The sequence below is a fragment of the Ptychodera flava genome, chromosome 11 (genome assembly GCF_041260155.1).
Source record: "Ptychodera flava strain L36383 chromosome 11, AS_Pfla_20210202, whole genome shotgun sequence".
NCBI classification, from domain to species: domain Eukaryota; kingdom Metazoa; phylum Hemichordata; class Enteropneusta; family Ptychoderidae; genus Ptychodera; species Ptychodera flava.
The window spans coordinates 42,513,620-42,540,537 of record NC_091938.1 but is presented as its reverse complement, the minus strand read 5'-3'; the positions used below and the strand labels follow the sequence as shown (position 1 = coordinate 42,540,537).

Below are 26,918 nucleotides of genomic sequence, written 5' to 3'. Positions count from 1 at the left end.
GTTACCAACAAAGGATGTCGTGTTGTGGACCACATGATTGCCAACAGCAATATGTTTGAATATATTCAAAATTTTAATGTTGGGTCTTTTGATTTTTCTGATCATTTTCCCATTCACTGTGAATTTCACTTTCCTGAAGGTGTTAATGTATCCAGTAACACACCACTTAAAAAGTCAGTTGTTACACCTTACTACAAATATGTATGGAATGGCAATCAGATTGATCTCTTCTTGGGAAAGTTACAAGACGATGGTACAACCACTTTACTAACAGACTTTAATGATCAAATTCATCAGTGTAATGTTGATGAAGCTTGCGTGTTTTCAACACCATTATTTCCAGGGCCAGTGAATTCAAGAAAACTAAAGCTGGAGGTTCCAAGAGTGGAATGTCAAAACCCTGGTGGGATGAGGAATGCAGTGAAAAGAGACAAGAGAAATTCAAATTGTTACGTAATTTTTGCCTTTCATACAAAGCTAAGGATTTTGAGAATTACAAAAGAGCCAGAAGTAAATTCAAATATCTCTGGAGAGAAAAGTTGTCAAATTATCAAGAAGATCAGAAACAAAAGATGATAAATCTTTGTAATGACCCCAAACAATTTTGGGCTGTCATTAAAAGTTGCGCGGTAGTGCTGGGGGAAGTCTACAAGCTGAAATTTGTCCAACAGAATGGTTTGATTACTTAAAGAATCTGTTAAATGTGCGAAATATTACACCAAATGATAGTGATCTCAGAAATAGAGTGAGAGCAGAGTTGAGTGATCATGACAACCATTGTTTACTATGTACAGAAAATCAACCTGTATTGGTCAATGAAACAATCAATATCTGTTGATGAAGTCCATGACGTCATCAAGAGCTCATAAGAAAGCCCCCGGCGCTGACGATTTTGTTTCCGAATTTTTTAAATATTCCATTGACATTGTGTCGCCATTATTGTGTAAACTTTTTAATGTTATCTTTGACGTTGGACAATATCCACAGGTATTATGTAAAGGTATTATTTTTCCGTTACATAAAAAAGGTTCACTTCTTGATGTGAACAACTACAGAGGTATTTTCGCTACTTTCAGTTTGCAGTAAATTTTTTACAAAGATCCTGAATTAAAGGCTTGTCAAATGGGTAAACGAAAATCAAATTATTGTAGAAGCTTAAGCGGGTTTCCGTAAAGGTTACTCTACCATAGATAACATTTTTCTTTACAATCCCTTGTTCAAAAATATTTATCCGTCAAAGGTGGTCGTTTATATATAGTCTTTATTGATTTTTCTAAAGCTTTCGATAGAGTAAATCATGAGTATTTATCGCACAGATTAATTTCATATGGTTTGCACGGTGTAAAGATGGGTTAACTGAGTATTTTAATTGTACAGTTGGCACCAGGCAAGGTTGCATGTTAAGCCCTTTTTTATTTTCGTTATTTATTAATGAGCTGTCACGATACATGTATGGCACACAATCAGCTGGTATTTATGTAAATGAGAATTTTCTATCAATCAGCTTGTTAATGTATGCTGATGATGTAGCTGATGTAGCTGACTTACCGATAGCACTGCAACGAAAACTGAATCACCTGGAAAAATTTTTTGAAGATTGGGAAATGGACGTAAATCTCAAAAAATCAAAAAGTTGTTGTATTTAGAAATGGAGGTTACCTTAGAAGGTATGAAAAATGATTTTTCAGTGGCGAAAGAGTTGAAACTAAGTTATTACAAGTACCTTTTTTCATCTAGATTGTCATGGTCGCCAGCAAAACTAAACCTGGTTTCGAAGGGCTCTAAAGCCCTTTTTTCATTAAAAATAGCAATTAGAAAACTAGGAGGGATGTCAGCACAGTGGAAAAAGCTTTCAAATTATTTGACGCTGTTGTTGTTCCTACCATATGTTATGGGAGTGAAATATGGGGATTTGAATATTCAGAAATCATTGAATGAATTCAGTTAACATTTTGTAGATTTTTAATTAGAGTGAACAGCAGTTTAAATTCAGAAGCTTTACTTGGTGAATGTGGCAGGCTACCTTTATGTTGTTTTTATTTTAAAAGATGCGTCTCTTATTGGTTAAAACTTCTTGTAATGGAAGAGGATAGATATCCAAAAGTATGTTATTTAATGCTGAAAAAATTAGACGATGCAGGTAGAACTACCTGGGCAACTTCTGTTAAAAATTTACTTTTTAGTTATGGTTTTGGCATTGTATGGCTTGAACAACAAATAGGTGACCCAGGAGTTTTTCTGTTTCATTTTACACAAAGAATTCAGGATTGCTTTAGACAAGAATGGCACTATGGTTTAAATAATTCCCCTAGACTTGAGGTATACTGTACTTTTAAATCATTACTCGAACCCGAAAATTATTTAAACTACTTAAGTTATAGAAAAAAGAAAGTTTTAGCTGATTTTCGCTGTTCAACACATAAATTTAATATCGAGTTAGGGCGTCATTATAAAATTCAACATCATGAAAGAGTCTGTATGTACTGCAAAACTGTCAGAAATGTTCAGCATATAGAAGATGAATTTTTTTTTATATTTGTTTGTCCATTTTATGAGGATATCAGGGTAACTTACATTCCTCTATATTCTAGAGTGAATCCAAGTGAAAACAGCTTTTATAAATATTCTTTCGTCACAAAATGAACATGTAATTTCTCTGTTTTCTCTATATTTGCTAAACGCATTGAAAAAACTTGAAGAGCTACCACGTTTACCAAGGAGCTAGCATCTCCTTGGTTAAGTTTGGATACTTTGAATGTACATAACTATTTGTATCTTTTTTCTCTTTTTTTTGTAATTGTCACAGACCTCCCTATTATTGTATTTTTCTTTGAAAAGAATGTGCGATGGGCTAAGGCCTTGCATTGAAATAAAAGATTGTTTGATTGATTGGTATTTTTATCAATTCAATCGCCAGGCATTTGTAGATGTCCCGTCCATGAGAAATTGTTCACAGCGACCTGCACATGTGCTTAAAGATGGAAAGACGTTTGCATGTCAGGAGGCTCACTGAAGTATACACTTAACAGCGTACACTGTGTGTTATGGTAGAACGCATCTCAGGGACAGGTATTCAGTTTCGGATTCAGATATCTACAATGCTTTCTGATCTACCACTTGTAGAGGCACATTTTAAAGCTCTTGGAGAAAGAAAAACTTTCACCATATCAGTTTTTTCGAAAATCCAAAATTTTATTTTTACCCTATAGAGTTAACACAGGGATGGCAGCCATATTGAATTTAAAACATTGTAAAATGTTGAGTAATTTGTTTCACTAGTTCCAAACTTTGCACGGTGATCCTAAATTTTTATTGTTGATTTGGTAAGAGAATGGTTGAAATTTTTATTTCGGAAAGTTTGAGCAAAAGTTAAAGTCTTTCACTTTCAAGGCACATACTACCCTACAGATAATCTTTGGTCGTTGTTAAAAGTTACAGCTTTTACAGAAACTTACCTGTTTTACCTCCGCTGAAAGTGACCTCCACATTTGTGTAGCAAGTTTCATCAGTTTTATTTCTTCCATGTCTGGATATTCCTTGGCTAGCTTTCCTTTGTTCTGTTGTAACCAAAACTGAAATGTTGATACTGGCCTGGCAATGCAATGAACACGTTAACATCAAAATTGAGAGAAAAAAAACTGGAAGATGAAAAGTACATATTCTAATGAAAAGAGCATGAATGCTAAAGACTACACAGATATTCTTACATTACTGTCTGAAACACCAAAAACCATGCAAGGACAAGACAGTTTGGTGAGAAGAAATCCTTCTTTGTACGTCACTGGATCTTCTTACAAAGTAACTATCTCTAGGGTAAACACACGGCTTTTTGTAGATTTTTTTGCATTATTTTTGGTTTAAGATAGCAGAAAGGCTATTTTCAGTACACAAACTTATAAATGTATGAATAGTTCTGGTGCTACCGGTAGCTATAAAACTTGCAAATTAGCAATTAATAGACACTATACTGACAAATGTCGTTGTGAGCTATTAGAGCTTTGTGTGACCAACATCTGTACAAAGTTTCATCAAACTTGGTAGAGTCTCTTAAGAAACACAGCTTTTTCAAAAATCACTAATTATGCAAATTAGCGCTAATTATGCCTGCCACACCCTAAACAATGGGTGTGCATATGTAGGCTATGGTGTATTATCCTTGTATCAAATTTTAAAGGAATTGGCTCAGGCATGTTGGAGATATCTGCATGGATTGACGGATGGACAGACGGAAGGAGCCCAAATCATAAGTCCCCTGGACTTCGTCTGGGGGACTAATATAACTAGAAAGCATTTGCAAGCAACAGCGAAGTTCCAGAGACCAGAGCAGCGGAGGAAAAGAGATGTGTGACAAAGATTGGACCAGAATGAAAGAGTGTTTGGGAGTTTAATATGCAAGCACGTACCTATAGTGAAGGCTAGCTGATACAACAACAGAATACAACTAAAAGCAAGGCAGTCCAGGGAATTACAGTACACAGATTACAAATGCCTACATGTACGGTAAAAACGCAACAGATACATACGGGGGGCGACAACGCACGGAAATGTATATCAGACGAGAGGAGACATCGGACCTAGGCCGTTGAACTTGAAAACCGAGGCCACATGTATTTTCATTTTATTAAAAGCAATTAACGCTTAATCTGTTAAGAGTTACCACTGACTAAAACAATTTTCATTGCTATGTCGCTGTTTTCACAAGATACTGACCGTTTGATCTTGGAAAGTTGAGTTGCTTTTACGTGCAGCCAACGCATGCCGGTGCAGTGTTAGACAGTTCACTATGAATGCCTATCTCTGCATGGCAGGGCTGTGTGTTACCGGCGTTAAACGGCCTCCCACCACAGCCCTGCAGACTGACATAGAAAAAACCGCTGGTGGCTCCTCAGAAATACGGCGGGCAGTTTCTCCACTGAAACAGCCGATTTTGAATCCAAATTTTGCAGTGATCTTCATTTTCGAGCACACCCACCTCTCCTAGGTACTCGATGTGCCCAGTCGTGCTTGTAAACTTACGCAAAGCCTACTTTTCTCTCTCTATGCGAGGGAAGCGTTCGTATCTGCCGCCACTGTTAATCTCATTCAACCCATGAGCACTCGGGTAAAAACCAGCGTGACAGTATAGCGCCACGTATGGAGAGTATTTAGAGAAAAATAAAAATCAAAAAGCGACAAAAAACAAAGCCAAAGAAAGCTAGAATTATTAATAGCTGAACGCAAGTTGATATTTGTGCAATGCAAAATAAAAAATACCGCAATTATACGGTGTCGCTCACATTTTATCAGAATTGGTACATACCAGTATGGGTACCAAAGATCAACCAGAAAAACAAGAATGAAAAAAGCAAGTAAGGTCTGCAACTTTGGTACTGGAGGTCATCTTTAGGAGCATGCATACCAACTTCTATAGCAATGGGACAAGCAGATCCTACAACATACATAAGCAAATGTCAACAAAAAATTAGCTAGAGAAGCTTGATAAAAAGAAAAGGTTGGAGAGGGGGAAAAAGTGGGAAAAAATATAAAAGGGATCTTTTAAAAAGGAATGCTACCTCATCAATCTTCTATCCCCTACCCCCTCCTGAATATCAAATGTTCCACCCCTTGGTTGACCATGTTAACATAAGACCAGCTGGCAGTATATTTACAACTTTGGGGATGTTTTAATTAATGCTATGAGTGCTATCATTCAAATGTAAACAGCACTAAAATCAGTTACAGATAGTGAAATTCCTTCCACTGTGGGGGGGGGGGGGGATTATGACATCTAGAATTATCCTGGATCCAACTTTCTCATCAGTTCTTGTGTGTCTTACATGTAAAAGTTGCAAAAATTGGTTTGCAATGAAAAAATTTACCTCAGCTTTGTTTTCTGGATCAAATTTTACTACAAATTGATATTAAACATGGCAAAATTATGTTCACAGCCTTTGAAACTGTCTCACAACAAATCCTTGGTTGGTGTAGGTCATTTAGCTCAAGACATGACTCCTATAAATCTTTTAGAATTCTTGTGGATGATAATCATGTAAGTAAATTGTTAGTGCCTTCCCTCTGGCCTCAACATGTGTTGGCTCGACGTTATTTTGATTGAGTAACGTCTAGTGTCTTTTTGTCTGTGCTCGATTACGTTTTCTTACTACAGTCATGATCGGAGGCCTTAATATTGCAAGTTTTAATTGTAAAAATGTGAAAACGTCTGTTAACGAAATCAATTTATTATGTAATTCTAATGATATTGTTTTACTTCAAGAGACTTGGTTAGCTGCCGATGAACTCAGTTTTCTTAGGAATATTAATGACTCTTTTTATGCTGATGGTATTTCAGCCATGCCTGTTGATAAAGAAATTCTTATTGGACGCCCCCATGGCGGCCTTGGTATCTTGTGGAGAAAGGATTTTGGAAATGCTATTAAAATTTTGAAATTTGATAATGAAACTGATAGGATTATGGGTGTGCTGTTTGAATGCAATGATCAAAAATTAATTATTCTTAATGTATACATGCCATGTGATGATAGAAGTAATAATGAAAACTATGAATGCTTTTTAAGTCATCTTGGACTTGTGCATTCCATAGTTACTGAATGTAATACCCCATGTGCATATATTGTGGGAGACTGGAATGCTTGTGTTAACAAAAACAGCTCTTTTGGTAATGAACTCAAGTCTTTTTGTACTGATCATAATTATGTACTTTCAGATGTTAAGCTTTTAGATGTTGGAGACCATTTCACTTATTTCAGTGATTCGCATGCCACCACATCCTGGCTTGATCACTGTTTATCAACTTTTCAGGGTCACAATGCCATTTCTAATATTTCCATTCTTCATGATTTTCATACTTCGGACCATTTTCCTCTGTGTATTTCCATCAATACTGGTAGCCTCCCGCATTTTGATCTTGATTCTGACAATCATGTAAGTTGCTGTAAATGGCATCTTGCCAACGAACACCATATTGAAGCATATCGCTTAAATTGTGATGATTTGCTTAACGAACTTGTCATACCTTCCCATCTTTTACATTGTACTGATGTTAATTGTAACAATACCAACCATCATAATGATATTGATTTGCTGTATAGCAATGTTGTACAGAGTCTCTCTCAGGCAGCTGAGATGAATATTCCTCATTCGAAAACAAAGAGAAATTTTAATATTCCTGGATGGAATGAATTTGTTAAGACTGCCCATGATGAAGCTAGATTTGCTTTTAAACTCTGGATGAGCTTTTCAAAGCCTAAGCAAGGTCATATATTTCGCAGGATGCAGACTACCAGAGCCCATTTTAAATATGCTCTGCGTTGGTGTAAAAACAATGAGCGTACAACTAGAGCAGATGCTCTTGCTTCAGATTTAATCAATAAGAACGACATTCAATTCTGGAAACATGTAGAACAACAAGCGTCTAGTCGGGTGCCTCTTGCCAATACAGTCGGGGGAGCTACGGGACATAAAGACATAGCTAACATGTGGTATAGCCATTTTAAAGATTTGTACTCTTCTGTTAAGACAGAGAGTAATAAGTCATTTGTTGAAGAACATTTGTCGAATATTCAGCTTAATGACTCCCATAAAATGTTTTCTGTTAATGATATTAGGAATGCTGTCAGTAAGTTGGAAAAGAGTAAAGCTTGCGGTCCTGATGGTATTTCATCTGAACATATACTGTATTCTAGTCATAGACTTGCTGTACTTCTGACTATTATCTTCAATGCTTGTCTGTTACATGGTTATTTACCTTCTAGTATGATTTCTACTGTTTTGGTGCCTATTATCAAAGATAAGGCCGGTGATATAGCTGACAAGGGCAATTATCGACCCATTGCGTTGTCATCTGTATTTTCTAAGATTTTTGAAAATGTCTTGTTAACTTATATCGAGTCATATTTATATACATCAGATAACCAGTTTGGTTTTAAGGCTAAACACTCTACAGATCAATGTATTTATCTCTTAAAGGAAGTTATTCAGTTTTATAAGACACATAAAACTCCCATGTTTTTATGTTTTATGGATGCCTCTAAGGCGTTCGACCGTGTCAATCATTGGACACTTTTCAGAAGCTTTTATCGAGAGGAGTTCCTGAAATATTCGTACGACTGATTGTTTTTTGGTATAGATTTCAACAAGTGTGCATTAGGTGGGGATCTACATTATCTACTGCATTTAATGTTTTAAACGGTGTTCGTCAAGGGGGCATTCTCTCGCCACTTTTCTTCAATGTTTACATTGATGAACTTAGCTATAGTTTATCCAGTTGTAATGTTGGCTGTCTTTTTGGTGGTAGAAGACTTAATCATATTTGTTACGCTGATGATTTAGTTATCTTTTGCCCGACAAGCAAGGGCCTGCAAAAACTTATTCGTATTTGTGAGGTTTACGGTGCTGAACATGATATCATTTATAATCAAAAGAAAACTGTATGTATGATTGTAATGCCCAATAGTTTTAAACTTATCAATATGCCTGAAATTTGTCTTAGTGGTATGAAGCTTTCTTTTGTCCACTCGTACAAGTATTTGGGTGTCTTTATAATTAGCTCTTTCAACGATGACGATGACATTAAAAGACAAATGCGGCTATTATATATTCGTGGTAACTTTCTTTTCAGGAAGTTTGCTTACTGTTCTATACAGGTGAAACCAGATTATTTAAATCATTTTGCTCAAATTTATACTGCTGCCAGCTTTGGTCCACCTTTACAAAGCGCTCTCTGACGAAAATTCGAGTGGCGTATAATAATTGTTTCAGACGACTTTTTAATCTGTCAAGACGTTGTAGTATTAGTACCATGTTTGTTGTCTATGATGTATTGTCTTTTGGCGAGTTACTACGTAAAAACATTTTTAACTTTATGAACAGAATTAAGAGATCTCAGAATTCTTATATTAAGACTATTTATGCTTGTACATATATTGACTCACTCCAGTGCAGGCACTGGAGAACTATTTTATACTGAAGTTGTTTTTTCTTCTGTATAGATGATTGTTTGTGTGTATCTGTTATTTTTCTTTATTTTATGGTATTTTTCTATGGGCCTAGAGCCTGATTCAAATAAATAAATAAATAAAAAAATAAAATAAAAATAAAAATTTAAGGTCACAAAAGAAAATTACCTAAAATATAACTATTTGGGGGTTTCCCAACACTTTGAGCAGTAAATTTATCTAATAACATCCCTTGGGACTTTTGTACCAAATTACAAAGCTATCAGACAAGTAATTTTGAGAACAAGTTTTCTTGACCAAATATGACAAAATTGTCTTAAAAATACAAATTTGAATATTTCAGGACAATTTCCACATATCTGACTATTGTCATCCAAACATCAACTTCCTCAACTGCAGCCCACTGTCTTGCATATTTTTTGGCAGCACCCATGATAATGCTGAAATTAAATTTCCACTTATTATCTTGTGGCTCTCGATATTTTGGGCCATATTGAAAGAGTTACCGAAGTGTGCTGTTGGTAATGATGGTCGGGTCACCAATTATTAAATGATGTGGTTTATAGTAAAAGGGGGATGAAAAGCAATTGCAAGTTCTGCTGTTAATTGCAGGAAAGTTGAAAGTTTTCAAGACACTGTTAGAGTTAAAAAAGTTTCCTACAATGTTTTTTGTGTATGAAACTATAGGTGGTTCTTGAAATTTAAAATATGGAGGTATTTTTTCCACAACTTTCTTATCATGCAAAATATTGCTGATGTTTATATGGTCAATTCCTTTGTTTGCAAATGGTATATGAAAAAACAAGTCATTGACAATGACATAGTCCCCACTTGTAATAGGAGTATTAGTCATGGTGGGGCAGGGAAATGAGGTCATTGAGAAGTATCACTGGAGTGTATATGTTGAGATCTATAGGTCTATGTCGTTGTTCCCAATTTTAAACACATGAGGCATGTCTAAGTTATGGTTCTAAATCGGGGAAAGAAGATCAGACCTCTAGCTGTATTGGCCAGCCAAGAAATACATATGCGCATAATAATGAGGTACAAGATGTGACATCTTAAGGTCTAATATCCTAGCAGAATTGGAGGGTATAGAACTCGTGGTTACTGAGTTATGCATATATATGTATAATCAAGGTCAAAGGTCATAAGGTCACGTGACATTTTGAAAAAAATTGTATTGCTAATTAATCCCTATATGCCAAAAATCAGACCTCTAGCTCTATTCCCTTGCCCAGAATTAGATGTGTGCATAATAAATGAGGTAAAGCATGTGTTCTAATGAGGTCTCCCACCCTACTAAATATAAAGGACATAGCACTTGTGGGTACGTATTTATCGACATAAATGTATATTTCAGGTCAAAGGTCATTGAGGTCACATGACATTTGGTCAAAAAATTTCTATCCTATAGTTATCCCCATATAGCAAAAATCAGACATCCAGCTCTGTGGGTTTGCTCAGAATTAGATATACGCATAATTAATGAGGTACAGTATGAAGCATCATAAGGTCTCCCATCATTCCATATATGAAGGGTGTACCACTTGTGGTTACTGAGTTATGGACAAATATGTATATTTGAGGTCAAAGGTCATGTGACATTTTGTCAAAAAATTTGTATTGCTAAGTTATCCCTATATACCAAAAATCAGACCTCTAGGTCTATTGGCTCGCTCAAAATTAGATATGCACATAATTAACGAAGTACAATATGTGGCCTCATAAAGTGTCCCATCATACCATACATGAAGGGTGTAGCACTTGTGGTTACTGAGTTATGGACAAATATGTATATTTGAGGTCAAAGGTCACCGAGGTTACGTGACATTTTGAAAAAAAAAAAGTATTGCTAAGTTATCCCTATATACCAAAAATCAGACCTCTAGCTCTATTGGCTCGCTCAAAATTAGATTTGCACATAATTAATGAGGTACAATATGTGGCGTCATAAGCTGTCCCATCATACCATACATGAAGGATGTAGCACTTGTGGTTACTGAGTTATGGACAAATATGTATATTTGAGGTCAAAGGTCACCGAGGTTACGTAACATTTTGAAAAAAAAATAGTATCGCTAAGTTATCCCTATATACCAAAAATCAGACCTCTAGCTCTATTGGCTCGCTCAAAATTAGATATGCGCATAATTAATGAGGTACAACATGTGGCGTCATAGGGCTGTCCCATCATACCATATATGAAGGGTGTAGCACTTTTGGTTACTGAGTTATGGACAAATATGTATATTTGAGGTCAAAGGTCACCAAGGTCACTTGACATTTTGTCAAAATATCTGAGATATCTTCGTGAACGGATGGACTCACGGATGGACATGACCCAATCTGTAAGCCCCCTGGACTTCATCCGTGGGGATTAACAACTGTGTCACTGCATTCTTTTTGCAATATGAATACGATGAGAAACTAAATTTTTATTTTTCTTGGCCTTTACATGGGAGTCTATGGACTGCCTTATACATGGGAGTCTATGGACTGCCTTATACATGGGAGTCTATGGAGACTGCCTTATACATGGGAGTCTATGGAGGTGAAAACTAAAAAGTCCTCTAACACGGCCAAATTTGATCGCATTTTGAAACAAATCGACGTGCATCTGTATGGGGTAGGGTACTATCCTTGTGCAAAGTTTGAAAGAAATTGACCTGGGCATGTCTGAGATATCTGCGTGAACGGACGCACGCACGGATGCACGCACATGACCAAACCTATAAGTCCCCCCGGACGGTGTCCGTGGGGACTAATAAACGCTTGTCAGTGTTCAAGAGTTCTGTTCTTACTGGCTTAAACAGAGGTAATTGCTAATATCAATAATAATTTGGACTGAATGCTAATCAGGGCTATTTTGGTTGATATTCATCATTTTAACTCTTGACAGTAGCAATCTCAATTTCTGCAAGGAGCATGCAAACAAAGTAGTTCTTATTTTTATGAACTCCTGAATGGCTGATTAAGTATATACAATAGATCACTGAACTTGGGTGGACTGCTAGTATTACCATGTCTATGCCCATGGCTACGGTGAAACCCACCACATTTACACGACTCCGCCCAGGGCTGGATAAATTACCCAACCCTTGAATGTTATCGTTACATCCATAGGGCATAGCTGTACCAAGTTCAGTGATTCAATAGTGTTCACGTTGCTTGCGGTAGCTCCTGCTTATTTTAGAACTATTTATTATTATTATATCTTTATTTCAGACTTAAGCGTCCATATAAAAGTTCTATTCGATTCATCAGTCTATCGGAAGGATGATAGATTTTTTCTGATATTCGGACTTTCATGTTTAGTATGGAATGTATGGAATGTCGAGAACCGTTAAAATGAGTGTATAGGCATGTCGGCAAGTTATTATTTATACCTGACCTATGGCCACACTTCCTCTTAGATAGTTTTTCTCCAGTCTCTCTGACATCTCTCTGACATATATCAACCCACACAAAGTACAGTCAATGCTGTCAATCACATTTTTGGTTTGGCAACAAAGGTCTTCGAAAGCCTTAGTGTGATATGTCATGTAAACAGCACTTAAATCAGTTACAGATAGTGAAATGCCTTCCACTGTGGGGGGATTACGACATCTGGAATTATCCTGGATCCAAATTTCTCACCAGTTCTTGTATGTCTTACATGTAAAAGTTGCAAAAATTGGTTCGCAATGAAAAAATTTACATCAGCTTTGCTTTATGGATCAAATTTTACTACAAATTGATATTAAATATGACAAAATTATGTTCACAGCCTTCAAAACTCTCACAACATATCCTTGGTTGGTGTAGGTCATTTAAGGTCACAAACTGAGAAAATTACCTAAAATATAAAAATTGGGGGGTTTCCTAACACTTTGAGCAGAAAATTTATCTAATAACATCCCTCGGGACTTTTGTACCAAATTACAAAGCTATCAGACAATTTTGAGAGCAAGTTTTCTTGACCAAAAATGACAAAATTGTCTTAAAAATACAAATTTGTATATTTCAGGACGATTTCCACATATCTCACTATTGTCATCCCTGGACATCTGTACACCAAATATAAAAGCTGTCTGTACAGGGGCTTAGAAAAGAAAATATTTTTTACGATTTTTGACCAAAAATGAGTTTGGCGCGTTAAACTTTTCATGTGAAAAGTTGCCTTACAGCTCATAAAAAGTTGCAGTCAGACGCGCTGACGGGGATGCTTATCTTTTCACGCATTGAACACTTCGGTGAACTGCTCAGTACTTGGGGTTTTTTTGCTGTACTTGAGATCTTATTTCCTTGGTATTGATAGAGAGAACGTTCAGCTATGTAAAATATTGATCAATTGAGGACTTTCAAATTGCTAAAGTCTGTGAAGAGACTTACTTCTTTGAAGGAGCTTCACTTGATTCTTGATGTTCTTTCTTGTCACCTGTTGTTTTGCTTTTTGATTGAAACAGAGCAGGTTGTGATTTCTTCAATCTAGTCTTGCAGCTTATAGTGTCTGTTATTTTTACTGTATCAGATGGACAAATTACAAAACAATTAAGTCATATCAAGAGTGCAAGTTTCAATACAACTACATTAACTTTCATTACACTATTAAGATGATACATACCAGTTTTATTTGTAGCTTTATTTGGCATTTTCTTTTTCATTTCATCAAAGATGTTAGATCCTTTTGGTTTTACACCACCAGCATCAGAAGACGGCACAGTCTCTGATTTCTCTGATATTTTAAATGGATTTTTCAAACGCCGATCGGAAGTTTGAGATCTTGTTGCTGAAACTAATAACATAAAAATAGTATCTTACACTTTGCTCACATGTGGTTACATGTTCCATGCCGGAGGGAGTGCATGTATGATATTAAATAGCATCTTTGGGCCTTAGCTTGTAATATTCATAATGTCAAGTGCACTTGAACACATTTTGATGCATCATCTATCGAAATACATGATGGTTGGCAACTGTTGCAACAGACACACACATCATATACAACAACACTATGCAGCTTGGTACATCAAAAGTAGAGACAAAATCTACCATACCAAAGTGAAGGTGTCCTATTGGAATATTGTATTGCATGAAATTCATGTTGACAATATTTGATCCCCCTACTGTGATATATGGTTGCACTATCAAAGACTAAACTAACATGTAAAAATAACGTCAATGACAAAAATTGCCACAAAACAGTAATTTTTTCAGTTTTGTTATAATTTCAACAAATTAGAAGGGTAACACCCATGCAAACATCCAATCCAAGTTTGAGAGAAACTGGGCTGGCGGTTTCACAGAACCCAGCGGCTGAATGAATGAATGAATGAATGAATGAGTTGGAGCGATGAGACAAAGGCTTGATTATGTAGTGTCGTGTGCAAACGTGGCTGATTGGCTGGGAAGGAGGATTGATAACAGTCATGGGTAGAAGAGCCGATTGGCTAAGGGGACGACGATGATGATTTTAGGAAGGCAGATAGCTAGGTGTAATCACAAAACACATCTGTGATAAAACACAGATTCCACTTAAAATGAGGAAAATAATAAAAAAATTCAGTAAAAATACAAAATTCAAGATATCTTCACGATATATACAAAACTGTACAAGGCCTACCTAAGGTACTTGCATACTAATTTTCAAAGCAATCAACAGCGGTTCTTGAGTTACTGATTTTTTACCATTTTCGCATACATACCGGTACACACATACATACAGACGCCACCGACTACAGCTTATACGATAATCTCACATTGGTATAACCAAATATGAGCTAAAAATAGCGTCAACAACACTGTGCTCACATTTTGTTACACGTGGCAAGCCAAAGTGAGTGTATACATGTACACAATATTTAATAGCTTTTACGGACCTTGAGGTTCTGGTATTCATAGTCCAGTGCATTTGAAAAAATTTGATGTGTTGGCAACTGTTGATCACATACACTTAGGGACCGGGGATAATTAAAACACAGGCATGGTAAGCGCAACTTCTGTGTTTAGGGGGAGAGGGTTTGGCTGTACTTTGATTACTGTGCCCAAAAATCGCACTACAAGTTTTCCTATCGCAACATCTCGCTACATGTTTTTCTGTATTGCAAAATATCGCTCCATTGTTTGGCGTGTACCAGGCCAGTACGGCACCAGCATTACACCAGCATTGACTTTTGTTTCAGGGAGGGGTTGAGGACAAACGCACTTAGTTTCGTTTACCGTATGCCTGCACACATTTTTAATTATCCATGGCCCCTTACGCAATACCATGCAACCTAGTATATCGGTTTTCGAACAAATTCACATCTCCACCCCTGGTTGCACCTGTTCACCAAATGCTTACAGGAGAGGTGCTGCAATTTTTGAGTTTTTGATGTGGATGGACATACAGTCAAACCTGTCTTAACGGCCATCTGTCTATAACGGCCGCTCCATTGCAGTCCCGACATATTTACAATGTAATTGTACCTGGATAGAGCAGCGGCGAGCCACCTCTCTAAAGCGGCCAGTGGCCACCCTTTTGTGTATTTTTGGTCAGTTGACATTGTGTATTACTGCCAGAAATATCTTGACTGTCAACCAAAATGCCATGTAAATGCGTGAAGATCGTACTGAAATTTTGAGTCGTTGCAGGATATTTACATTGTATTGTATGCATGTCATGTGTGGTGGTGAGGTGCTTGGGCAATACTCAATAGGTGCTAAATACCGAAAAACGAAATAACAAAAGAGGTGTGGGGAAACCAACCCCAGCAGTACTAAACGATGGTCCCCATCAATGCTCCCACTGACTAAAAAGTTTACAGACACAATAGTTTTCACCAGCTTTTGTAAGAAATACCGATATAAATCATTCAAGTTTAATCATTCTTCGATCAAGGAGTTACTGCGATTATGTTTTGATGAACAACGCCGAAACTCTGATTGACACCTACGATCACAACAGACAACCACCACTTCCACAAAGGTTTTAATAACGTTTTAATGTGCTACCCGCTTGAAGCATCGAACATGTAATTAGCATTTTTTTATCCCTACAAAGCAAAATTAAAACACTATTTTCGCTCAAACACTGGGTGCGATCTCACCATATACAGGCCAGCTTATCCACGGCAGCCATTGTTGTTTATTGAAATGTTGTTGGCGATCACGCTCACAATTGGTTAAACAGGGTACAGCGCCCTCTTCAACAACATTTCTCATCAAACGGTAAAAATCAAATATGGCAGCCGAATGTGAGTGTCGTGATCTCCAGAAGTGTTCAGTGTAGGATATTACAGAAGTAAAAGTATTTTCAGTCATGTTTTGGAAAGATCAAACGTACTTTTCGAAAGCAAGAAGCGACTACCAGGTTGCATCTTTCTTTGTCAGTGAAACAATGAATACTGAAGCCGGGTGCCAACAACAGCAGCAACTGTGTTCTGTGTTTCACACATTGCAGTGACGCTCAGCAGTAAGCATTGTCGGCTCCGAGTCAGAGAAGTCGGTCGGTTACTGTCAAAAGTTTTTTGGATGGGATTGACATTTGTGACAATTTCCAACGCTGTATATGATGGGTCGAATATTCAAACACCACCAGATCAATTATAGCTACCATCAAGCTAACATCGCAACGAAAATTACGCGCAGCATGGCTTCTAACAAGACTTCATCACGCAAGGCATTGACGCTGGATGACAGGGTGAAAGTCATCCAACTTCATGAGAAGGGGAAAGGTTCCAGAGCAATCGCCGAGATCATGGGTGTCGGAAAGAAGCAGATCAACGGTATTGTGAAGAGGAAGGCAGAAGTGATGGAAGAATATGAGAGCAATGTTTCAAGTGAAAGAAAGAGGAAAATAAGGAAAACAGGTACGTTAATGTGTACACATTCATGTGAATGTTTTAACCAAGCTGCTTATTTTGAGTTCAGCGTTGTAAGTTTTTACTTCCTCCCTAAGGCTTAACTTTATTTTGAAGATAACTTTAAGGGAGGTCTGTATGTTTGTTTCAACTTTTAAATGTTTTTCCTCCAAAAAAGCGCAAACTTAGTGTGGTGTCTCCTCCTGTTTTATTCTGCATACCGTTTCATATGAGGATGGTGTTTTTATTGTACACAAAGCAAAATCTTATCAAGCTTTTCTGAAATAGGATATTAACACAGTTTTGTGATGTATCAAATCACTGACTTTGATTTTGTTTCATTTTTCTTATCCAGGAAATGAAGACATATTAATGAGCTGTGTTGGGAATGGTTCAAAGATGTCACGCCGCCTTCCAGTGAGTGGTCCCATGCTTCAGGAGAAAGCTTGGAAGTTTGCCAGTGATCTACAAAACACCAAGTTTAAGGCTTCAAATGGTTGGTTAGAGTCTTTTTGCAAGTGTAATAACATCGTTTTTGGGAAGATGAGTTGGGAGAGTGGTGACGTTTGTGACAATGTTGTCAGAGAATGGACACAGGGCATCTACATGTCAAGGGAGATGACTGCAGCAGTGGCAAGAAATCAAAGGAACACTTGACTCTGATGCTGTGTGCTAATATGGCTGGTGAGAAGGAGAAGCCCATCATCATTGGCATGTCACAAAACCCACACTGCTTTAAAAACATCAATCCATCAACATTACCAGTGGACTACTATGCCAACAAGAAAGCTTGGATGATATCAGATGTGTTTGAGAACTGGCTCCTATCTTTTGACAGAAAGCTTGGTCGGCAGAAGCGGAAAGCACTGTTGTTCCTGGATAATGCGACATGTCATCCACACATCATCCCTCGCAACGTGACACTCATCTTCTTTCCTCCAAACACCACATCTAAGCTACAACCTATGAACCAGGGCATCATCCAGACACTGAAGCTAAAGTACCGGAAGAGGCAGCTGCAACACATCATTGCTCTGATGGAGGAAGACAAGTCCAAGACAGGTCCTGATGCAGTGAAGAAAACCAATGTGTTAGAAGCAATCTACTGGGTTCATTGATCATGGCAAGATGTGAAGGACACCACGGTGATGAAGTGCTTCGGAAAGGCTGGGTTTTCAACCTGTGATATGGCAGCTCGGGAAGTCACTTGTGATGGTGATAATGATGGGGATGGTGATTGTGAATTGGAATCTGTTGGTTGTTCACTGCAGGATTTGATTGACATCGATTGTAATCTAGCAACAAGCAACAGTTCTTGCGATTGGGACAGGCCAGCGACAGAGTTGTTGTCACTGCAAACGGGAGAAGAAGACAGCGGTGAAGAAAGTGACAAAGAGAACCATGAAGATCACTAGTCAGCCATCACCAATTTATCCACAGCAGCAGCAGCCATTATAGACCTGAAACAGTTTGCACTAACTGTGGGCCATGAAGATATGCTTGATCAGCTACTGAGCTTACATGAAATCATCAACCAGGAGAGAAGCAAGAAAATCCAGACTTCTAGGCAGACTAAGCTCTGTGACTTCTTTGTGAGGAAGTAAGGACTGAATCTCTGTGGTTAGCAGCACTAATTTTTTTCTGCCTTTACATATACTATTAGGACATTTACATTTTAGGTCAATTCCTTCTGTTGCCAAACTGTAAAATTACTTTATTGCCTGTGATATTAATAAAAATTAATAAACACATTACATTTCTTCTTGTTATTTTTACTGTGTATATGTATTGTATGAAGTGTGTGGGTCTGAAATGTGTGTTAGAGCATTATAGCTTGTAAATCTGTCCCCTGCCAAACAGCTTGATAACAAGCCGACAAGCCAATTACATTTATACATTGTTGATTACGAATAAATTATCTGACCTTTCTATAAAGGCTACTTTAGCAAAGTCCCTTGACTGGCCACTATAGACAGATTTGACTGTACATACATCCATACCTAACACACACATACAGAAGCCGTTGACTTACCATATTAGCTCTTTTTGGTATAGATACATATACCAAATGTGAGCTAAAAATAGGAAATGGTACATATACTAATAAATTGAGTAAATTTCCATGCAGTTAATGCAAAGTACTAAATCATGAACAAAATATCAACCCATTCTGCCCACTGATTTTGCCCCTTTTTTATTACCTCATTTGCATATTTTTGACACAAAGCTGTACATTTGAACGAGTTCACATCTCCAACCTGTGATGTCCCTACACACCAAATACTAAAGACAGTATGTGCTGCACTTCTGAAGTTTTTGATTTGACACACATACAGATGAAAAAAAAAAATTTCTCACCATGTACATATGGCAAAATGGACAATTTAATTTATGTACATATGGCAAAACTCACAATTTAAGAATTACCGTACTCGTCCGAGTATAAGCCCCTGCTCGTGTATAAGCCCCCCTACTGATTTTAGAGGATTTTAGAAAATGCATTACATCCGTGTATAAGCCCCTACCCTAGTGTAACTCAAATACAGAAAGGTTAGGAGAGTATATTTGGTCATTTAACTTGGTAAAATTAATTTTAGATAATAAAGAAACCATTAAAAGATGTTAAAACAATGGGAAACTGGAGTTCCCTTGACAATATCGTAAGGAAAATGACACGTTTTTCCAGTACTATCTTGATTCTTTGACCCTACTCACCCCCGTCGCCTAAATAGAATAGTCTCACTCACGTCCGCCATTGTTTATTTTCATTCACGGCCACGATGTTTTCATGCTTGAAACATGCAGCTTCTTTTGTTTGAAGCAATTATCCTTTCATTTGTGAAGACTTTTCCTGGTGACTATTACAATTTTCACTGCTATGTTGTTGTTTTCACAAGATGTAGACAGTTTGATATTGGAATATTGAGTTGCCTTTCCGTGTGGGCAATGCATGCCTGTTCACAATCACATGTCATTACTGTTGATCAGCAGCATACATGACGTCACAGTCCCTCTATCCACCGGTCTGGAAACGTGGCTGGTTTCTTTGTGACACTCCGTGATATGAACCAACACACGATTCACACCTTAAACAAAGGACACTGACAATGTTCAACTGGCCGCTATATCGATGTCGCTACCCCACGATCCTATGACAGCCGCAATGTGATCGTTCAAAAACATGACGTTTGTGGGTTGTTATTTTCAGAATATCACAAAACATTACAACTTGTTCACTTTAGAAACACTAAACAATTTATTTTTTCATTAAATGGGTAACGTTGCCCCTCTAGATAAAGCTTGAAAGGGACCACACATTATGGTTGCATTATGATCACGATCGAAAAACAAAATGGCCATGCACTGTTCGCAAGTGTCATGGACTATTGCCCGAAATCAAGAAGACAGGCAAAATCAGCTGAATATTAACATCGACAGCTGAGTAGTTCATTACCAAACTTGTTATTGTGTTGACATGATAGCATTTTGTAAAAGGTATTTACTGTGCCTGAGCGCGAGCGTACGTATCGAGAGTTCGCCATATCACAGTCCCTCTAGTGGATAGAGGGACTGTGGCCATATTGACGCTACATGGGAAAATATATATGCGAAAAAAATTTACGTGCATTTCTGCTGTTGTCGTTCCTATTCTGCTCAGTTAACAGACATAATTTCACAGAATATTACACAGAAAACATATTTAGATCATATTTGGAGGCACTGACTACTAGCATTGAAAGAGAAATGGACGACAAATTTTCCGGTGTGTTTCCTGCCGTGCCTGAGCGAGCGTACGTATCGAGAGTTCGCCATATTGACGCTGCATGGGAAAATGTGCGACGACACAACTAAAATCTACATGCATTTCTGCAGTTGTCTTTCCTATTCTGTTCAGTTAACAGGCATGATTTCACAGAATATTACACAGAAAACATATTTAGATCATATTTGGAGACACTGACTACTAGCATTGCAAGAGAAGGGGGACCACAAATTTTCCGGTGTGATTCCAGCCGTTGCTTGTGCTACGTACGTCAACACACTCGCAGCGGTCAACCCCAGAAATTATCGCACACTATCATCATTTACGATGGGATAAGGATCACGAAAAACACACACCGGTTTCAGGATATGATAATTTCTGTCTTCGTGTCGTAGATAGACGCAGACAACACTTAATAGAGCCAAAAACAGCGAAAATTAGAGAAAAGCGTACACACAATCGGGGACTGTGGCATGCAGGACAAACCCAAGCTACGCATTATCACGTGACTGGCCCTCGTATCGCGGTTCGGCTGTGCGGTCTAGGTGATTGACACCTTTTACAATAGGCGTTTCCAGACCGGTGGATAGAGGGACTGTGATGACGTCTTTGTTTCAAGTTTGGGTTTTTTTTCGACACTGAAATTACACCAAAATGTCACTTCTGTATTCAGAGATTGTACAATCAATTTCTTTGGATGTGTAAGTCGATTTTGAAAGAGATAGAAAGATCGAGTGGTATTGAAAAAAATCGTGCATAAAATTAGCATAAATTAAGCGTCCATGCCAGATAACATGGGGTTGCTCGAGTATAAGCCCCTCCCCTAGTTTTACCGCTGTTTAGTGTTGCCGAACCGGGGGCTTATACTCGGACGAGTACGGTAGCATTTGAACAGTTGGTAAGTTAACAAACAGCTGAAGGTGACAGTGAAACTGCCAAGTAACAATAAATTTACCTTTCCTGGGTTTCAGTATTGGTGATTTCTTTACGAAGTTTTGGTTGCTACAGCTACCATCATCTTCCATATCTTCACCATTATCATCACTGTCATCACCTTTCATTGTCTGACTATGAAAATTTTTTTGTGTAGACCACTCTGTTTCGGTATGGCTGTAAATGAATCAGATACTTTGCATGAAACAATGGCATTGAAACTTCGCTGTCATGCTGTCATTTTCATTATCAAAAGCAAGCCAGTATATTAATATTATAAAAACATTTCATGTCATCACAGTTAGGCATTGTAAAGAAAATTCTTTGTTTGCTGTCCTTGGATTTTTAAAAAAACCTACCAGCCAGCCAGCAAAACAAGTCATCGTTGATGACACAGTCCCGCTTGTTAATGGGTACTTTAATTACAAGTCCTCGGAGAGGAAAGAGTCCTCTTCATTAATTAGGTCTGTGATAAAAATACTGTTATACAGATGGGGCTCTATAGCCAAGAATGAGTTCCATGGTGGTGAAAAGATAAAACCAATGCAGGGCGCCATCCTAATTACAAAAGGTCATTAAATGAGTCAATTAGTAATTAATCGACAGGAAATTGCCAAATATTTTTGCATTCTATCCTAACACTGACAGATTTTCACTGGTACCATATTTCATAAAGTTTGCTTCTGGACATTCACCCTAAAAACAAAAATTCATTATGTAAATGCAAACTAGCAATTAATTTAAATGATACTGCTAGGTGTCATTGAGTTGTGTTTACAACACTATGAGATCAACATCTGTACCAAGTTTCATCAAATTTGATGCAGTATTTGCGGATATATCACTCTAATTAGGAAAGTTCATTACATATGCAATTTCAAATTAATTAACATGACACTGATAATTGTCTTTTCCACTGCTAAAGCAATGTGAGCTTAACATCTGTACCAAGTTTCATGAAATTTGATGCAGTATTTCTTGACGTTTCAGCCTTATTACGAAAAATTCAGTAATTGACATGATATTGCCACATGCCGTGAAACAAATTGATGTGCATATGTATGACACAGGTCAATGTCCTTGTACCAACTTTGAATGATACAGGTGGAAATATGTCTGATTTATGGCTCTGTACATGAAAAAATCGTGACAAAATGGCCATCACGCAGCCATATTTGATCTTACCGTCTAAAAATCCAACATGCATATATATGACATAAGTCAATGTCCGTACCAACTTTGTACCAACTTTGAATAAAATCGGTTGAGATGTGCCTGAGTTATGGCTCCGTACATGAAAAAATCGTAACAAAATGGCTGCATGGCAGTCATATTGAATCGTATCACAAAACAAATCAACATGCATATGTATGACATATGAAGTAATCCTTGTACCAAGTTTGAATGAAATCACTCCAGGCACTTCTGAGATATCTACGTGAACGGACGGACGGACACACGGACATGACCAAACCTATAAGTCCCCCTGGACGGTGTCCGTGGGGACTAAAAAACAAACACAGAAAATAAAAACACAACATAGATCAATTAACTTTCCCATCGGTTAATGGGTCACCAGCATGAAAACCCATCTGTTACAGTTACAATGCAGTCACTGTTTCTTGTGCTCTTCATTAAGTACGTTGAATGCAATGCTTGGAAACACAGGTTGCACTTGTACAACAAGCATACTTAGAGTTAGGTGACTGTGAGTCTTAACAAAATTTCCATAATAAACAATGGCAATAAACACTATACCAGTACATAATGTGCCACATGTACAGAGTAATAGTAATCAACTGGTTGGGTGATGAAGACAGTTTGTCTCTGGCAAGTTTATGCACTAGGTGGTCATACGCACCATTAAAATTATTAATTAAAATAACAAGATCTCAATTATGAATACAAAGCATATTATGCAAATTACGTATTATGAGGATGTTTACGAAGTTTTGAAGAAAACAAGAATATATATTTGAATTATATAAAGAATGATGAGGGTAGTCAACACTTAATGAAGGAACATGAGAATTTTACGTAATGGGTTCAATTTTGCAACGTGTCTCAGTGTACAGTGACACCTGTATATTTATTGTATTAATTTTAAGATCGAGACTTGTATTGATGTTTATGATTGGACGTATGATCAAAGCCAATCCTTAAAGATAATGTTTAAAAGTCTATTCTAAAATAATACGGAAAAGGGAATATAAAGGACAAGAGAGAAATTACAACTGACAGGGCAGTAGGACAGAACGACCAACGAGTAGTCCAGGGAATTTAGAGAAATGGAGAAGTGTATCTCGGGCGACAGCACCTGTCAAGCTTGTCTAGCGAGAAATAAATTCTATGCAGTACCAACGAACTCTGAACATCTCGGGTAGTCGATTGAAGAATATCAGTACCTCTCAGCAAGCTAAGGCGAGCCCATGAATAAAAGCAGGGCAAGATAATGTAATGAGATGATGCGAGAAAACACGAATAGTAATATTTGTTTTGACAACCTGTACACTATGAATTTCAAAATGTTGGGGTAGAACAAAAAGGTGTTCTTTCAAAACCTGAAAATTCAAAATATTAAACTGCAAAAATTACTGACAGTAACAAAGTATGGAGTTGTCCCTCAGAAAACAAATGCTAAACATCTTGGTAAAAGGTGAAACTACTGTCTACAGAAGTAAGAGGAGTGGGTAGCTGAACAAATCATAACAGCTTTGAGTACAACTCCTTTTTAATTGTCAAATAATACTAGTTCTGAGCACTGTTCTGTTGACTTAAATGCTCCCTCAGCTTTAACTTTAAAGGCTATATTCTGTGTTTATTAATTTAAGTATGTACCGACTACTTTTTTAGCGGATTTCCAATAGTGCTGATCTCGATGTCAGGTTTGTTATTAAACATAGCTACACGCATGACATTGGACACCACTGTCTGAAATTTGGACAAATTTTCTTGTTGCATGTGCGGTTGTTGTTGCAACTTGTGGTATGAGCCATAAATTAATACGAATTAGTGCGACTTTTTGCATGCATTATAACACTAGCAAGTTTTATTTTCATAGTTCTTGTGGAAATGCGGACAAATATTTATTTTTGCATATTAATGAAAGAAAAATGACGTGCAGTCACAGTGATCAGCACTATTGTTCAACTGAAATTGCCAAATATTCCACTTGTCAAGACAGCCAATGCCAAATGGCAATTGCTATTTTTGCAAACTGAATTCTAATCTAGACTTATAAAATGACCCAATCGTTTTGTAGCTGAAAAACGTCCAAAGTAAGGGAGAGCACCTTCAACTGCGTACGAACTATTTGGAGCATTCAACAACGAACATTTCACCGGCGGTAACTGCTTGCCCCGGTGCAGATCCAATATCGTGTTCGATCGCGGATCACAGAAAAGCCGATGGAAATTCAGTTCTGGTCCTTATTCGAAGCCAAACGACTGAAACCAGTCAAGAATTGTTTTCGATCTGTCTTATATGGAGACCAAAACAATTTCATGCACTTCCGCCAACTTGAAAGCTTTGAGGGAGAAATCAACTTGTGAAACGGTCGATCGATCTTACGGTACACTGCTGCAGTCCGCTAAAACAGGAGGTGCACATGTACACTTTACGTACAGCGGTGATGTACCCCTTTACAATAGCTAATTTGTCTAATTTGTATTGAAACGATCATACGAAATTCGCGTTTTTTTGCGACATTTCAGTGTGGACAGAAGAAGGGCACAACGCGCAGTACTTTCGAGCAGACGATCTGTGTTTGTTTTTCGGATTTCTTCCAAAAACCTACCTGCACGCAGATGGCAAACAAAGAATTTATTATACGGCGCCTTACAGTGAATAATTCTCATGGAGAATATGTTATATTTAATGACCGGAGTAATTTACTATTAACTAACTTACACAGCATTTGAACTGTTGCTGTAAATGTAGTAATCATCTACAACATTCTCTGTTGCCATGGCAGCAGCACTTTCCTCTTCTGCCTTTTGTTTTGCAAGCTGACTAAGATATTGTGCTAGTGAGAGCTTTTTCATTCTGCTTGCATACTTAATAGCCAGACTAATGCTATGTTCTGAAGACATCATCTCTGCAACTTCACCCCCTCTGAAGTCACGGTCAGTTTTGCAGGAAATCTGAAACACAAATAAAACAAGTTTACACGTGATAAAAAATAATAACATAGCCTTCCTACGTAAAAATAAGACAGTCGGTGTTGAAATTATGTGTACAAAGGTATGGTTATGGTGATATTACACTGGTATGTATATATGTATTGATATTACACCATGGTCTTTGAAAGGACAGTCTACATTGACATTGGATAGCCATATATTTAGAATGCATATAGCATGACTACAAAGGTGATATCCATAATATCAACCAAGGACATTGCCTTGGCAGTCATAGGATATTTAACATACACAATGAGAGAGTGGTACAAGCCCCTCTACATCTAAACCCTCCTTAACCAACAATACAGAGTTGACTATGTTGATATCAGCTATCAAAATGGTATGGTCCTACTTGCAGAAGTAGTAATTGTTAAAATATTTTGCACTTGGGATGCATATAGTACTGAGTTCCACCAATTAATGTTTAGTAATAAGATGGCAATCAAAGTTTATTCCAATTTAAATGCACTGCCATGATGCACATTTGCTTTTTTCACTTAAACGTGTCACAGTGGTGCATCCAAATTTTTTAGCTCTGCTGTCAGCGACGCGGACCTTATCAAATAAGCTGATTTTCCGATTGCTTTTAAATATGATATGCAGTTCACTTGGGGCGACCTCACTTAAATTTGTTCAAATTGTGGTGAAATTTGCATATTTGTATTTTTAGGGTATTTTTTGCTGTTTTTGGTAAAAAAAATCTTCTCTAAAATTGCAGGTCAGATTGCTTTGAAATTTGCAGTTTACTTATGGTGACTTCAGTTAGATTTGTTAAAATCTAGGTGAAATGTAAATATTTGTATTTTTAAGGCAATTGTTGTCATATTTGTTAAAAAATCTTTGAAATTCCTCTTCTTCAAAACGACAGGTTAGATAGCTTTGATATTTTGTACATAGGTTCCTAGGGATGATCTATTTCAGATATGTTCAGATTGTGGAGAAATATGCAAATTTGTATTATACGGCAATTTTTGTCATTTCGGTCAAAATATTTGTTTCACAAGAACAGCTTGTCTGACAGCTTTGATATTTGGTATACAGGCTCATAGGAATGAGCAAAATGTGATACATTCAAATTATGATGAAATTTAGAATTTTGCAATTTGGGGGCAATTTTTGCCATTTTTGGTCAAAAAATGTTTCCCAAAAAAGTACTTGTCTGATAGCTTTAAAATTTAGTATACAGAATCCTACAAATAAACTTAACATGATACATTGAAATCATGATTTGGTCTGATAGCTTTGATATATGGTACAAAGGTTG

The 26,918-nt window shown here is 37.2% G+C and overlaps 1 protein-coding gene across 2 annotated transcripts in view; it reads right to left on the bottom strand.

The window, feature by feature from the left end:
* LOC139144313 (WD repeat and HMG-box DNA-binding protein 1-like) overlaps positions 1–26,918 on the bottom strand; it is a 100,279-nt gene that overhangs the window by 6,270 nt on the left and 67,091 nt on the right. Inside the window, exons 18-22 of one of the 2 annotated variants that reach the window (XM_070715010.1) lie at positions 25,383–25,615; positions 21,496–21,650; positions 13,561–13,731; positions 13,329–13,458; positions 3,456–3,591 (exon numbers count right to left, since the gene is read on the bottom strand). In XM_070715010.1, coding sequence (XP_070571111.1) covers positions 3,456–3,591; positions 13,329–13,458; positions 13,561–13,731; positions 21,496–21,650; positions 25,383–25,615 — 825 coding nt within the window. Of the gene's footprint in view, positions 1–3,455; positions 3,592–13,328; positions 13,459–13,560; positions 13,732–21,495; positions 21,658–25,382; positions 25,616–26,918 lie in introns of both variants that reach the window. The other variant, XM_070715009.1, reaches the window with a different exon arrangement.